The 15446-nt window shown below is 58.9% G+C and overlaps 1 protein-coding gene across 2 annotated transcripts; it reads left to right on the top strand.

The window, feature by feature from the left end:
* The first annotated feature begins 810 nt into the window (after positions 1-810).
* TP53INP2 (tumor protein p53 inducible nuclear protein 2) lies at positions 811-8314 on the top strand. Of its 2 annotated transcripts, none has more exons than XM_042835488.1 (4): positions 811-876; positions 3384-3712; positions 6223-6553; positions 8062-8314. In XM_042835488.1, the coding sequence occupies exons 2-4, from the start codon at positions 3589-3591 to the stop codon at positions 8312-8314; spliced, it is 708 nt and encodes a 235-aa protein (XP_042691422.1). In that variant the 5' UTR covers positions 811-876; positions 3384-3588. The 2 variants fall into 2 exon arrangements, with proteins under 2 accessions (XP_042691422.1, XP_042691423.1); XM_042835489.1 differs by having other exon boundaries at positions 6424-6553.
* Positions 8315-15446: the final 7132 nt, after the last annotated feature.

The raw sequence follows: 15446 nt of genomic DNA on the forward strand, positions 1-15446 counted from the left end.
TCTCAAAAGCAGCTCGGTGAAGCCAACCTGCCTGCCGTGTAATTTTCTGCAGTGGCCCAAACGCAGTGCCACCATTCCGGCAGCTCCGAGCGGCCCCGCGCCACCGCACCCCGCGCTCTGCTCCCAGCCCCGCCGTTCCCGCGGGCGCAGCGCTCCTGGTAGGCGGCGCGCAGGCTGCGCCAAGGCCGCGGGACTGCCGGCACGGCGTTATTTAATGGAGAAGCACAGGTTCCAGTAAGTCTCCATTTAATTCCGCCCCCGGTGAACTGGCGGCGGGAATCGCCACCCGCTGTGCCGCGAGCCCGGGCCGTGACGCAGACACGCCGCCCCGCTAATGACCGTGCCCGTAACGCTCCGTCCGCTCACGGACCATTTCCTGCCTCCCGCCGCCACGTGACGGACTCGGCACGGGATCCGCCCGCCCCGGTCCGTGCCGAGCGCGAAAGAGCAGGGCTCGGTGTCCACCCGACGCCCAGGGCTCTGCCGTCCGGGGCACAGGGGCCCTCCCGCCCCTAACGGGGCCCGGGCACGGCCGGTCCCCGCAGCCACGCAAGGGGCACGCGGGAGTCCCACAGCCCCGGCCGAGCTCCGCCGCAGCCCCGAGCCCCGCGCCCGGCCCGCGCCGCCTCGCTCCGCCCCGCCTCCCGCGGCGTCGCCTCCCATTGGCCGGCGGGCGGGGGCGGGCGGGCCGCTTTGTGACGTCACGCTCAGCTGTCGGAAGGTCCCGATTTGTGCGGGGCAGCGGCGGGCGCGGGGCAGAACAGCGGAGCAGAACCGGGGACGTCCCGCCCGCGGCGTCCGCTCCCGCCGCCACCTCCGCGCCCGCCGGCGCCGCGCCGCCGCCCTCTGACAGCGCCCGGTGCCGATACCGGCAGGGTGAGTGCGCCTTGCGGGGGATGGGGGCTCCGGGGTGGGCGGGTGTCCGAGAGCGGCGGGCGGCGGTGCGGCGGGGCTCCGGGCCGGACTCCACGGGAGCCTTTGTCTGGCGGCGGACGGGGCCGGGCCGGGGCAGCCGGGTCGGGGCCGCTCCCCCCCCCCCGCGCTGTTGTTTGTTTCGGCACCGCCGGATTAAGCCCGGCGCCTGCGCCCCGCTCCCATTGGCCGCGCCGGGTTGGAAGGCTGCGGTGACGTCGCCTCATTTCCATATGACATTGGGACGTCACGAGGCCGCCTCCTTCCCCCCCCCCCCCCCCCAATGTCCTCCCGTGACCCCGCACGGCCCCGGCCTGGCGGCGGCACCTCCCGGCGGGGTCACCGCGCCGTGCCTGGGGCCTCAGCGGGCGGGGCGGCTCGGTTGGAGATGGCGGCTGTCCGTGGGGACGTGGGGGCACGGCGGTGTGTCGTCCGGCAGCCCCGCGGTGATGCGGCGCTCGCGTTCCCGCGGCCTCACGAGTCGCGGCGCGTGTCCCGTGCCCGCGGGGCTCCCGGCTCGGCTCCGCCGCCGTCACCGCCGCTCCGCGTGGCCCCCGGGCGCCCTCGTGCTGCGGGACGCGGCCTCGGCTGCGGTTCCGCCGCGGGAACGGGCGTCGCTCGGGTGGCACGCGGGGCTCCAACGACAGCTGTTTGTTTGTTTTTTTCCCGAAGAATAAATTTTATTATTTTGAATTCTCCGAAATAACGCTGAGGATCTTACCGCACCTCGCTGTCGCCGTATCTGCTGCTCGTGCGTTTGGGTGCAACGGGAAGAACGCGGGGGAAGCGTTTCCCTCGAGGATGAGCCCGTGCCGCCCCGTGGGCAGGGCTGGATGCGCCCGGTTGCGGGCCTGGCCCGGCTCGGTGGGGCGGGAGGCGTCTGCGGGGCTGCGCGTGGGGCCGCTGCGTGGCGAAGCGCCCGCCGGGAGCTGCGAGGCGCGGGGTCACCCCGCGGGGCGGCCGGAGGGGGGAGGGGAGCGGGGCCGCCCCGTGTCCGCGTCCCCGTGTCGCGGTGCAGGGGTCAGGGCTTTGGTATGCCGTGTGTGCGAAGAGCAGCCCTGCGGGCGCTTGTCTAATTTAGGCGAAGTGCGCTGAAAATAGCGCTTCCCACGTGTGCCGGATTCGCGCACCTGATTTGCGCCGCGGTGCGGTGTGTCAGCAGCATCCCGCTGTGCCGCTATGAACGCGGCGGCACCCGGCGCTGCCGTCCTCAAAGGGCGAAGCTGCCGTGGGTCCCCGCGCAGCCCTGGCGCTCTCTGCCCCACTGAGTGTGAGATGAAGCCGCAGCTGGGGCTGCCCCTTGTGGGCTGGGGGGCGTCCAACACCTAAGGGAGCCCAGTGGGTGCATCACCCTTGTTTGCCTATTCCATGGTGTATTTTTATTCTTAGGATTTAGTGCTCCAGGAAAGTGGGCTGCCTGATGGTTTAGAGATGAGCGCACGCACGGATGGATGCTGCTGGAAATGCTGTGCTGTGGTTGTGGCCGTGGTCCCGGGGCAGAACACTGCCATGGCCGTGTGCGTGACCAGGGAAGCTCCTCTGCTGCGCTTCAGTGCTGCAGAGGGAACCCTTCCAGGATGATGGACGGAAGGATCCCAGCTGCTGTCAGTGTGGGGGCTTTGCTCCATGTCCAGCCCCGGGGGTGTTTTCATCTCCTTTTGTCTCTGGACCAAGTGCATTTTCTCTGCACGGTTAATACTCTGCACCTTGTGTCTGCCATCTGTCTGCAGCTCTCTGAGGGCTTTGCGGCCATTATTGAAATTGGAGTGCTGGCCCCACGCTGAGCTGTGGGGAACTCTTCCCCAGCAGAAAACTGGAGCAGTAATAAGGCCTGGCTGGAGGAGGGTGCTGCCCAGGGCTGGGTGACACAGCCCTCGCCCTGCCCGGGCCGTGGTGCGCTCACTGCCTGCAGCAGTCCTGCTGTGTAGCCCTGGCTCTGCCCCTGTTCCCTCAGCTCGGGTGCACCAGGCACACATGGCAGTGAGTCTGTGCTGAAGTGCCCACCCAGCGGATGCAGTTGGGGTGTGGATGGGTGTGAGTGGCCGTCTCCACATGCGTGGCTGTGTGTGTGCCCTGCGCTGCTGGGTTTGGAGGCCCAGCTGGTACAGGCTTGGGGCTTTGTTGTAAAGTAGCAGTGGTGGCACGTGTGATAGGGTCACCTTCCAGATCCGGAGGGTGGCAATGCAGCTGCATGCAGCTGCTTGAGAAGAGCATCTCTGCAAACAACCCACAGAGAATCTAACAGTAACAGCTTTCAGAATTAAACCAGCCCAAAACAGATTTCAGCACTAGTGAGGCTTCTGGAGGTGAGAGTGCTCCCCAAGCTCTTGGAGCCCATCCCCAGCGAGTGCACATTTCTAACAGAAGTCACATGCACTGCGTCCTTTGCTGCAGCAGGGGCTGGGACTGCCTTCCTGCTGTCCTCACTGACACCACTCCTCTGGCCTGAATGCCCCTGTTCCCTTTTGCAGGCCTTTGCACTGAAGCCAAGTGAAGAACCTCATAACTGCGCTACGCGCCCTGCAACTCAGCAAAGACTTTCATCAAAGCACTCCTGCCCCAAGGAAGGACCTCCAGCACCGCTGAGCTCTGTGCCCTGCCCTATCTGCCCATCCCCACGTTGAGGCGGGTGCTCAGCAGCTGCTTTTCTCCTGTCCCACCTGACTGCTCCCCACCATGTTCCAGCGTCTCACCAGCCTCTTCTTCAGTGACAGCAGCACACCAGAGGGCCTGGAGGAGCCCAAACCCTTTGTCTCTGAGGAGGAGGAGGAGGATGGATGGCTCATAATCGAGCTTGGAGGTGAGGAAAGCAAGGTTTCACACAGCTGCTGAAGGGTCTCTCCAGTGCTGGACAAGTGCTGTGATGGCATACCTTGCCCGTTAGTGGGGAGATGCTGCCCTGGGGCTCCTGAGCCCTCAGTGCGAGGATGGGACCCCTGTACAGTGCCAGGTCAGGAGCAGACCCAGGCTTTGGAGTGATCCCACTGTTCACTGAGTGGGGGCAGAGCACTGTGGCCTTGGCTAAGCCAAGGGCAGGCAGGGATGACAGCCACATCCCCTGCAGCCATCTCCAGCTCTGTGATGTGCTGGGGTCTTCTGAGGCCAACCAAGGAGTGAAAAATCTCTCTAAAAGTCTTTGTGTTTGTCTGCCCAAAGTGTGCCCGGGGCACTCAGGTGATGTCTGCTGCTGTGCCTGGGGAGCCCCTCCATGCTTTCTGCTCCAGGGCTGGCTGGGCCCCCCTGACAGCAGCCAGGCCAAACGCATTCCTTGGGCATGAGGGCTTCTCCAGCTCCATTAAGATCCTTGGGTTGCTATTGTAGGGTCGATGACTCAGCTGATTGCAATGATCATTTTGTGACCTTTTGCTTGCACAGGCACACACAAACAGCTGTCTGCACTGCAGGCCTTGGGCTGCTGCTCCTCAGTGCCCACCAGCTGCCTTTGTAGCCTCTCATGAGCACAGAGCCCAGTCCAGGGCTGGGGCTTGTCCCCCTTGAGGTGGGCACTGTTCTATGAGTCTGTCTCTCACGCACCAAGGAGAGCTCAGTTTTCGGATGTGAGTTGTTCCTTAGGGATCTCTAAGTCAGCTGCAGAGGGACTGGAGCACAGACCCAACCGGGGTGGGGGGCTGGGGCACCTCAGTGACAGTGGGAGCACTGCAGAGATCTGGACTGGGCAGGAGGGTGACATGGGCTCTGAAGTGCTCCTGGGGTCACAGTTGTGATGTGGGAGGGGATGCAAAGAGCTCCTGGCACACGGGTGTGCAGATGCTGTGCACGGGGGCCAGCGGGCCTCTGTCCTGCTGCTGGCAGTGGTTGCAGTGTGTCCAAAGCGTGCCAGGAGGAGCCACGAGTTTTCCCCCAGCAGATCTGCACAGATCTGTGTCCTGCAGCCGTGGGTGGGGGCCTGCAGCCTCAGTGGGGCTCCAGGGCTGGCTGTGGTTTGAGGGGCTCCTGTTTTTCTGGGTGATTTTTTGTTTTTTAACTGAAGCAGCCAGGCCCTTGGTGCAGAGCCAGCTCTCGGCAGGGAGCCGGCATGGACCTGGCACCCTGCTGCTGATCCCCGCCAGCACCACGGCTGCCTAAGCGTTCCCCAGCCAGCGAGGGATCGAGTTAGTTCAGCCCTATTTTGGAGCCCGGAGTTATGCGAAGCGCTTCCAAACCAAAGCCTCTTGGCTTCAGCCCCGGCCTCTGTGTTGTGGCAGGCGAGCACCTCGCAGCCTGGCTGTCCCCCAGCATCCTCCAGGTCTCTGACCCGTGCAGTGCAAAATGCACCTGAGTGCACGGCCCTGTGGGGCACAACTCAACGTTATGGCTCCCAGCCGCAAGTCCGTGTGGTGTGGGCAGCCCGTGTGTCCAGGGCCCTCTTTGAGATGGATGGGGACAGCTTAGCACGTGTGGCCCCGTGTCCTGGGAGCATGCTTGGTCCCGTTGACCAGTGCTTGATCCAGGCTCTGTGTCTGCTGCTGGCAAGCAATCTGCAGCCTGGTGCAGCCACAGCTGTTCCTCACCTGCTGTCTACTGACCTGAAGCCAGGTGCTCTCCTGTCTGCAGGACTAATTGTGCAGGCCCTGTCCCAGGTTCAAGGAGCTGGGGCGTGTTAGAAGGCAAACACCTGCCTTGTGCTTCGTAATTTTTCCAGCCTGTTTAGGCAGCACAGGCTCATGTTTGCCTCTGATTTCTCCTGCGCCTTCAGCCGGCAGCGGGGTCAGCGCTGTCCGTACAGACTGTGCTGTGCCCTTCCCCAGCAGAGCGGGTCCTGGTGGCTGCGAGGCAGTGCGCTCAGCTGGCCAGGAGGAGGCGGCCGGCAGGCTGAAGTCAAAGGCGATGTGGAAACTTCAGGTGAAGCGCTGATACTCCAAGGGAAAGGTTTTTTTCCAGGGAAAAGGTGCGCACTGTGTGTGCTTTGCTTCCACGTGTGCACGGTGTAGTTTGCTGCCTTTCTTGAATGGCACAGTTCAGGAGATCTAGGAAAGCTTGCAGACAAAAGCAAGGATTTTTTTTTTTTTTTAGCTTTGGCCAAATTTCTTTCTCTGCTTCAGGAAAAGAAAATAAAAGAAAAATAAAAAGGAAATAATTACTGCCAGGATCCCCAACTTTTGGTGAAGCCACCCACCAGAAACCAGTGCAGGGTCAGGGCGCAGGGCACGGCCGCCCAGCTGGCACCCGCTGCGCCCGTCTGCGGCGGTGATGCCCCGGGTGCCTCGCACACTAACGATGCCCCTTTCTCTCCCCCCTCTCCCCACTGTACATGGTGTGTGTGTGTCCCCGCTGCGCCCCGCATGGCTCTGCACCCCGCTTGCTCCCCAGGCGGTGCTGCCCACCCCGGTGCACAGCGGCGGGCAGGGGCTGGTGGCCACGGGTGCTCAGTGCGGCCCCGTCCGGCGCCACCACCTGCCTCGCCACCGGCCCCGGTCCCAGCTCACACCGGCAGCCCCACGCCCACCCTGCCCAGCCCCTGCTTGATGGACGAGAGTTGGTTTGTCACCCCTCCCCCCTGTTTTACTGCAGAGGAGCCCGGCCCCGACGGCGTGGGCAGCAGCCCGATGGAGGACCTGCTCATCGAGCACCCCAGCATGTCTGTCTATGTCACCAGCACCCTCGAGCTGGATGCAGAGGGACCTCAGGACGATGCTGCCGGGTGAGTGTGAGCTCAGGGACCGGGGCGGCCACACACAGCCTGTGACATTTTGCCTGTGCTGCCCAAACCCTGGGGGGACCTGGGGTCGGTGCTTTGAAGAGGTTGGCCTAGGGTAATATTTAATGCCACAGGTGATAAGACTCTGGGACAGGTTGATCAGAGAGGTTGCGGATGCCCATTGTCATTAGAGGTGTTTAAGGTCAGCTTGGAGCAACCTGGTCTGTTAAAGATGCCCGTGGCAGGGGTTTGGGTGTGATGATCTTTGAAGGTCACTTCCAATCCAAGCCATCTTGTGAGTCAGTGACACCAGTGTCCCTTTGTCCTACCTGGCAGGGTGCCTTGGCCAGCGCCATACAAAGACAGCAGCCTCCATGCCTGAAAGTATTCTGGCATGCACTAGAACTGTGTTAAGATGACTGTGGGCATGGGACTGGCCACGTGAAACCTTTGCTTGCTGCTGGGAAGGCACTGGCCTTGTCCTGCTCCTCTCCTGCATATCCCATGTCACCCCAGTGCCAGGCTGGGGAGTCTGCCAGGCTGGGCTTAAGCCTGGTGGCTTGCGTAAGTACAGCATGAGCAGAGAAGCCCCACCAGGAGAGGGTGGCCCTGAGCACATCGGTGTCCTTGAGCCCCCATTTTCCCCATACAGGGGAATGCTGCAGCCTGCTGCCACCAGCTCTCCCTCCTGGCTCTGCTGGCTCGGGTCACACTCCCACTGTGTGCAGCAGTGGGACAGGGTGCTCTCTTCTTCACCCACCCCATGTGGGTGCTGACCTTTCTTTCTGACTCATATTCCAGCTTAATGGGGATAGTTAAACAGAGATGCCATAATCTGCCACCTAACCGAGGCGCAAACAAAACCCCCTGCCATCCCCTTCCCTGGGAGCCTGCAGGATGCAGCCCATGATCTGCCCTTCCTGCACCTGGGGAGCTCTGTCTTCCCCCCATGGCTCTCCCTTACAGTGCTCAGGAAAGCCCTGACCGCGTCCAGCTGACCCAACCCTGGTGCTGCTGTGCTGGGTTGCTGCTGCCCTGTCCCTGCGAACCTTTCCCCCAGGGTAGGGAAGCATTCTCCGTGTCACAGCTTTACTATTTACCTAGCCTTGCAAGGCAGAATTGGGGGTGAATCTGTTTGGCCAGGGGATGATGTCCCTCTTGGCCTCCTCCGTTTGCATAGCCCTTCTGAGGGCCACGGTGCCATCTCTAGAGGAACCTCAGAGCTGGTGGTGAAGGAGGAGGGAGGCCAAGGGGAACCAGGAACAGGCAGGGGAGCGAATCTCCTTTGGGAGCAGCATGGGCACAACAGGGCATGGGCTCCCGCCCATTTCAGCACGGTGGTGGCAGCGTTGGCCAAGCAGGGTCCTGCCCAGAGCATCCCACAGCCCTCGCGTGGCGACGTGTGGGGATGGGCTCTGCATGAAGCGGGGCATAGGAGGGCGGCTTGTGTGCGGGATGCGTGATGGGAGCCCTGGGCACCACCGACCTCTGACGGCCCCGCGTTCCCACAGGGAGGTGCCGGAGCCCCGGCTGGAGCGGCACGCGCCACACCGCAGCGCATCGCTGTCAGTGAAGGCCGCCGTCCTGGAGAAGATCAGCCAGGCACGGCGCGTGCAGCGGGCCAAGCAGCTGGCCGAGAAGCCGTGGCTCAGCCAGAAGGCGCTGCAGCGGCAGGACCGGGCCCGCCAGCGCCCGCCCCGCCGGGCCCGCCAGCGCACGGGGAGCTTCCTCCACCAGCCCTGCCAGCGCCACTGCAACTACTGACCTCGCCCCGGCATCCGCCGGCGGGGCTCGGCCTCCCACCGCCGCCGGCCCCGGCGCCGCCGCCCCGCGCTCTCTCCGCTCCCCTCACCTCTCCGGGCCGCCGCTCGGCGTGGTGCGGACGGTGGAGCAGCGCGGCGCTCTGCGCTGAGCCCTGCCGGCCGCTACCCCGAAACAGCCCTTCCCTAAACCCGTGGAGAATCCCGATGGTTGCGTCCTGAGGAGCTGTGACATCAGTGCCTTTCTTCACGACGTCGTACTCCTCCAGGTGAACAGACCGCGATGTCACGATGCCGAGCAGAAGTGGCGAAAGGGACAGAGGCGAGATTTGGTGTTTGAGGGGAAAAAAAGACGACGCTGTAACTGATGATGCTTCCTCCTCCCGTCCCTGCCGGCAGAGCAGAGCACAGGCGGAGCTGCTGTCGCTGCTGCCGGCAGCGCTGCTGGGCCCTCGGCGGCTCCATATCGGCAAAACCAGCAATCCCTCTTCCTGCCCAAAATTCTTCATTGCGTTTTTACCACACTAATATGAAAACCCCACTGCCGTTTGCTTCAGAAAGCCAGGGGGGCTCTGTGTTCTGTGTTTTTAAAGACAACTTTACCAGAAATCTCAGGAAACAAAGCACTGAGCCGGGAGCTGCTGGAGCCCTGCTGGGAGGTGGCGGCCAGGCGCTGGTGCGGCGCGGGAACGTCGGCGGATCCCCGCAGCCTCCATCTGCGCGCCCGGCGCCACCACGCCACGGCCACGAGCAGCCACAGCTCCTGTGCTGTGCGAGCCAAGGAACATCAGCTGCCCTGCGCCACCCCCAGCAGCAGAGCGCAGAAGGGACCCGCGCAGACCCCCAGGTGGCAGAAGCACGTTGGAGCTGGCAGCAAGAGAACGTGAAGGAAAAGAAAGGATGGAAACCAGTGGTTGCAGCATGAGGCCAGGCAGCAGGAGGGCTGCAGGCTGGATCTGTGCCACAGAGGGAGCCCTGCCTGCCCCCGCCAACACTGTGTCGCTGATGGCAGCCACCTCCAGGCCTGGGCGATGCTTGTTGGTGCTGCTGCACTCAGGCTCCTCCTGGCACCCAGTGCCGGCCCCTGGAACTTGCTGCCCTTCACCATTGGGAACCCCTGGAATGGCGGCGTAGGAGCTGCTTTTAGGCAGTCGCTGTAGGCCCAACCTCAGACTGCTGACTTAATTTTTTTAAATGAAAAACCCACCCCCAGACCCTCCTCCAGTGAGCGGCCTCCCAGGTCCCTGAGTGCGGATGTGGTTGGCACTGCTTGCCTGCAGGGCTTACCTTTAGCTCTGATGACACCGTGATCCCAAAAGCACAGGAAGAATGGAAATTTATTTCAAATGCTTTTATTCTAAGCCACACATTGGAGCCTTCCAGATTCAATTCTTCCAGGCCAGTTACTCGTTCTGGTCCTGCTGGGCACAGCGCTGGCTGCCGTGCTGCTGGGAGCCCAGTGCCGGCCAGTTCCATTTCTAACAGGAACCCCCATTTCAAACTCTCCTTTCTAATTTCAGTAGCAGGCAGAGTAAAAGTTCTGAGGCAGAAAACAGGCAGTTCTGTTGTGCTTCTTTTCCAGCTGTTCTGGTAAGCACAGAGCTGCAGAGCTTGTTCCCAGAGCAGAGCAGGAGCGAGCTGGGGGTCAGTGCCTCATCCTGCCCACCCTGGGCACAGTCAAGATGCACAGTTTCATTTCTGTACCGGAGACTGATGGATGGATGATTCCTTGACTTGAGAAGAAAGTTTGCATCCTTCGGCTTCCTTGGCTTCACGTGAAATGCCTTTTTATTTCTGAAGTGATCCCTGGTACAAACTGGGAGCACTGCTCTTGTAGGAATGTGGCCACAGGCGCTGCTGAGGATGACAGCACTTTTCTCGGGCACTTCGGTGTGGTGAGGAGGGCTGGGTTTGATACCTTGAGTCACATCCCACACTCCTGCTCTCTCCCAGAGCTCTGGATAATATCCCTGTTGGCAATGCCTTCAGAGGAAGAATTTTTTCTCTAGCCCAAATGCACATCAAGAAGCTAACTTGCAAGCAATTCCTGCCTCCCAGCCATCTCAACCTGCTGTAAGTTCTGCACATCTGAGCAGCCACCAGTCCCAATGGCCCCTGCAAGGAGCTCCCAAAGCCAAGGTTGGGGGATCCACCTCCACCCCTCTGCAGCTCAGAGGTGCAGATGGGCACCATGCAGCCCCTGGGCCGAATGCTGCCTCATGCACACTGTGTGTCTTGTGTCCACTCTGCTGCTTGCAAGCGTTGCCCCCTAGGAGACTCCTCACCATGTCAACACTCTGCTTCCTGCTCCTCCTGGCGCCAGGGCATCCGCAGCCCCTGCAGAGCCCTCAGTGGTTCCCATCATCTGTTTCAAACGGCAAATGCTGTTCCTCCGTCCTGTTTTGGGGAAGAGACTGCAGAATGTTCTGTTTTCCTTTCATCTTTCTGTGCCAGTCTGAGACATCTGTCATCACGCTGCTCCCGACCAACACAGGAAAAAAAGTGGAACTACTATCACGCTTTTCATCAATAATATCTTTATAAAAGGTTAATAAATTATTAACAGTGTTCTAATGAAGAGGTTAATCCAGAGACGTAGCATCCCATGGGCGAGTGGAGTGCACTTACTATGGTGAATAGGCTCCTGTGGTTCCCCCCTCTGTTGTTTGCACACTTGCTCGTGTATTAATATCTATTAATCACTGATTAACCCTGTACACGGTGTGGATTCACTTCTCGCACTTTGTGACCGACACTTCTGTTGCTGTGGCAGAGACACCTTTGAACTGCACTTTGCAGAAGACCTGTGCTGCTCCTGTCCTGTCCAACGGTGATCACTCCAGCCAGCCTGATACCAAATCTCCTGCCCCACTGTTCTAAGATCAAGGAAAACCCTTCGCACTGAGGTGACGAGCCTCCTTGAATCTTAAAACAAATGAAAGGTGCTTAAAAACTGAGAACTTTTTGGTGTGCACAGGTGTGCACGTGTAAATATTTTCAAACCCGGTGTGGATGTTCAGTAGGTTGTTTTGGGGTTTTGAGTTTTTAGTTTTTTGCATCCGGTCTTTTTGATTTGTGAGTAGCTGTGTGGTGCTCCTGGCGGGAGGGGAGCACAGAGCAGAGAGAGCTGTGGCCGCGTCCTGCTTGGGCAGTGGGGCGAGTTCTTGGCTTTGTTTTGTTGTGCAGGGGGAAGCTGCAGCGTGGGCTCAGGGACAAATGAGTTGGCTGGGGCCCATCATGGGGTGCTTTTCCAGACGCCTCCATTCGGACGTGGGTTCCGTTGCTGCCCATGAGGCCGTGGTTACTCACCTGTGCAGAGCTGTAGGGCTGTGTGCACTGTGTCCCCTAGGCAGCGTGGAGTGGGGATGTGTGGGCATGGGCATGAGAGCAGTAGCTGCAACCTTGTGCTGTGTTATCTCCGATTCCCTTGTGTTTATCCCCAGATCCACGTCGTACTGCTAGAATGGAGCAGGCCAGTTCTGCTGTAAATAACCCAGCGCAGACTGACGCCTTGAGAAAGCCCCATGATTTGGGCAGCCAGATGGCACCATCTGCTTCTGTGCAGCAGTGTGAGGCACTGGGGTCAGAGAGCAATGCTGGGGCAGGCAGGCAAGGATTGCTTTTGCCACTCTGGCAGCTCAGTGCAGCCACGTCCTGCTGTCCAGTTCTGGCTCTGGCACTGGGAGCCGCAAGGTGGGGCAGAGGGCTCTGAAAAACGCAGCCACAAATGTGCTTTCCAAAACAAGTGCTGTGAAGGCTCGCTGTAGGGAGGAAATGGTTCTTTCCACAAGAGTCAGCTTTTCTATAATGGAGAAGGCTTCATGCATAGCTCATCCCAAAGATCACCTCCACAGGAGTATTCACTGTACCTCCAGGCACGTTGCTAATGAATAGGTAATTCTATGTTTACATCTTCTCTATTCAGCCCCACCGGGCAGGAAGACGCACAGTCCTGTTCTGCTCAGAGCGAGAAAATGCAGAAATAACACTGCACTGAGGCTTGAGACACTAACGGCACAGCTTCGTGATTGCTCCCACAGAGGCTCAGCATCAATTCCAGTGCCTGGCAGCACCCAGGCCTCCCCTGAATTCCCACGGTTAGAGCAGGCCTGCAGAGGTGTGCCTTGATTTCACTTTGATTCCAGCTGCCAGTGGTTCAAAGTCGTGAATATTACCCCATGTAATCCAGGGCTCAGTCCTTGTTATGTTAATGTGACCACAGCGTCTTCCGGCCTCAGGCCACGTTGTCCGCCTTTGTGCTTCTTAGAAGAGGTCTTTATTGAAAACTACAACTCTTTCTTTATAACGTGAGGCAGAACAAACCGTGCAGCTCTGTGGAAGAGCGAAGCTGTGCCGTGCTGTATTTCTTCCGTTCTGCCCCGCAGGCAGACGAGGTGTGGGGTGCCCGCCCCATCCACTGCACTGCTCTGGGGGTGTTGCTTTTCCAGCTCAGTCACCAAAACGCTGTTAGAGGGAGTCTGCCACACACCCTGTGCCTGTCAGCGTGTGAGCTCACAGTGCGCAGACCTGACAGGAGCTTTGGCTCCACTGCAGCTGACAGCACAGCTCCTGCCGCTGCTTTGCATTGTCTGTGCAGCGGGGCTGGGGGGGGCAAGAATATTTTATTCCCTTCAAACGGAGGGGGAAAGAAACCAGCATTGTAAATTCCTGCTTGTAGCTTAAAACCAGGCTGCGCAGCCATAGGGAGCCCCACGCTCCTCCACTCCTTCACCTTCCCCACTCACACTTATTGGAAGCTGGTCGCAGGCGTGCCCAGGTCTTGCTAAATCTTTTCTTTAGCTCTGTTTCATCACAGTTACACTTTGGGAAAGCGGGGGGTGGGAAAGTGCAAGGCGTAACAATAAAATAGTAATAGTCGGTTTTTTTTCTTGTATCATAAATATACCTGTACGGAGCAATGGAGCATTGCAACATTTTATTTATATGTATCAGCCCTACGACTAGGTATTCTGCTTGTAAAACTCACCTACACTTATTGTACATCTCTGTGCTGTATGACTGTGTATGTGCCTTTCACCCTTTTTTCATGGTCTGTCATTTTTTTCTTAAACAACTGCAGAACTTGAATAAATTAGCGAACCGCAGTTAAAAGTCCTATGCAAGGGATGACTGGGAATTACATTTTCAATGCTGCTGCGTTTCCACGTTGCTTTAAAAAGCAGGCACTGGGATCCGCAGAGAGCCTCACAGGAGGAATGCCCCCGAAGCCCCCTTTCAGCTGCTAAATCCGCCGGGCAGCTTTGAGGCGCTCAGCCCCCAGCACGGCTCCTCACCGCTCCGTGCGTGAGGCCGGGCGCTGCCCCAGGACAGCGCTCCACGTCCGGCTCTGCCCTCCACGTGCTCTCCCGAGGGGAAAGCGCTGCCAGGGCTGAGCAGGATGCCTTACGCCTTCGCTCGGATGCTGAGCGGGTTGGGGCGCGGCGGAGCCCCGCTGTGCAGCAGTGCCCACCGTCACGTCCTGCCGCAGGGGACCCGGCGCTGCCCAATGCCTTACACCGGTGGGACGACACTGACACCGCGATTTCGGAGAGGAGGAAAAAAGCCCCACGTTTTCTACATCACCGATGCTGTAGGACCGAACGCTCGTTCAAAACGCTAAGGGAAATCGTCCTCTATGTGTGTTGATGTGTTAAATCGATGTAAGTGAGGTTAGTAGGGGAAGGGTGTCTACTTCTTGTAGGACTTTGTTTAATGTTTGCTGCGTGTCAACAGACTGAGGGACATGGCTGCCTGGAACATGTTACGTAGTGTGCCTGTGTGTGTGTAACCTGGGTTCGGTTGTTAGATCGTAATGCCGTCTTTTGACTGAAAAAAAAAATCTAATATAAAGAAAAAACACAAGAAATAAAAAAATATATATTTAAAATCTATTTTATGTGTATTCCTCTGAAACCTACCGGTACATGCTTACAAACTGTCTGCAAAACAAGGTTTTGGTTCTTGAAACAGACTCTGAAAAATCAACGCTGTACTTAACAGACACGAGTCAATAGAAAACAGTCCCCTTTGAAGACAAGGATGAGAAGAGGGTGGCACGGGCTGTCATTGCAGAATTCTTTCCCCATTTGCAAGCCCTAAAACTTGGAAGAAAAGTGTAAGGACATTTGAAATAAGTTCCACTCACGTGGGAGATACAGCATGCCTACAGTAAAGGTGGCTGACCACAGCAGTGGCTGCCCAGAGCAGCTCCATGCACACAGCTCCAGCTTCTGCTCCAGGACCTGAAGGGCTGAGTCCGATCCACTCCTCTTCCACCCAGCGTTCCTTGTCCCTGGCCATCCTGGGGACTGAGGTACGATTTTCTTGCAGATGGGTGTGGAAAGCAGGTGACAATATTCCACACATGGCCTAGCATGTGCCAAGGGGAACGCTCACTTCTTCCCTTACCCACTGTCTACACCTCCATTATCAGCACCCACTGACTCTACTTGTCCCCCAGCACCAGGTTAAGCTCTCAGCCCCAGGCTCTCCTTGCCCGGTGAGCACCAACACGAGGCCCTCCCACCCTTTCCCCAGCAGCCCTCCTTTCCCAGGGCTCCCATGCACCCTCTCCTTTGGCCTGCCCACATCTCCCTAGATCATGACCATCAGCTTCCCCTGTGGTGGTGCTTTCTGCAATCCCGAGTGCACCCCTTTCTTCCCCTCCTACATAAGACAACCCCTTGTGGATATCAAAAGGAACCCTTCTGCTTCATGGGTGCAGTGCTGCAGTTGGTAAGGCCGAAGCTAAGCTCAAAAGCAGATCTTGCTTTCTCACATGTAGCACCAATACCTTCAGGCTTCGCCCTCTTCTTACTCACAGAACAAGGACTTTGCCTGCAAACACGATCCTTCAGTTCTGTGAACTTTGTCCAGTTCTTCATCCCCCAAAACTGGCAGGCGGTGGCAGCAGCCAGGCCAGGCCCAGAACATGGAGAATGCTGGAGTGGGCAGACGGGCAGGATGTGAACAGCAGCACTGCAGCACAGCCCCTCCTCCTGCATGCAGCAACGAGACTTCTGAGGGGCATGGGGCAAGTCTGCTTTGTCTTCCAATCATCCCACATAGGAAATGAAAACAATTTTGAGAGCTGGACAACTGAAATGAGGTTAAGAAATGATGAAAGCTGGAAATAG

This window comes from Centrocercus urophasianus, unplaced genomic scaffold, assembly GCF_019232065.1.
Source record: "Centrocercus urophasianus isolate 14NV4802_14NV808 unplaced genomic scaffold, USGS_Curo_1.0 seq_53, whole genome shotgun sequence".
Classification (NCBI taxonomy): domain Eukaryota; kingdom Metazoa; phylum Chordata; class Aves; order Galliformes; family Phasianidae; genus Centrocercus; species Centrocercus urophasianus.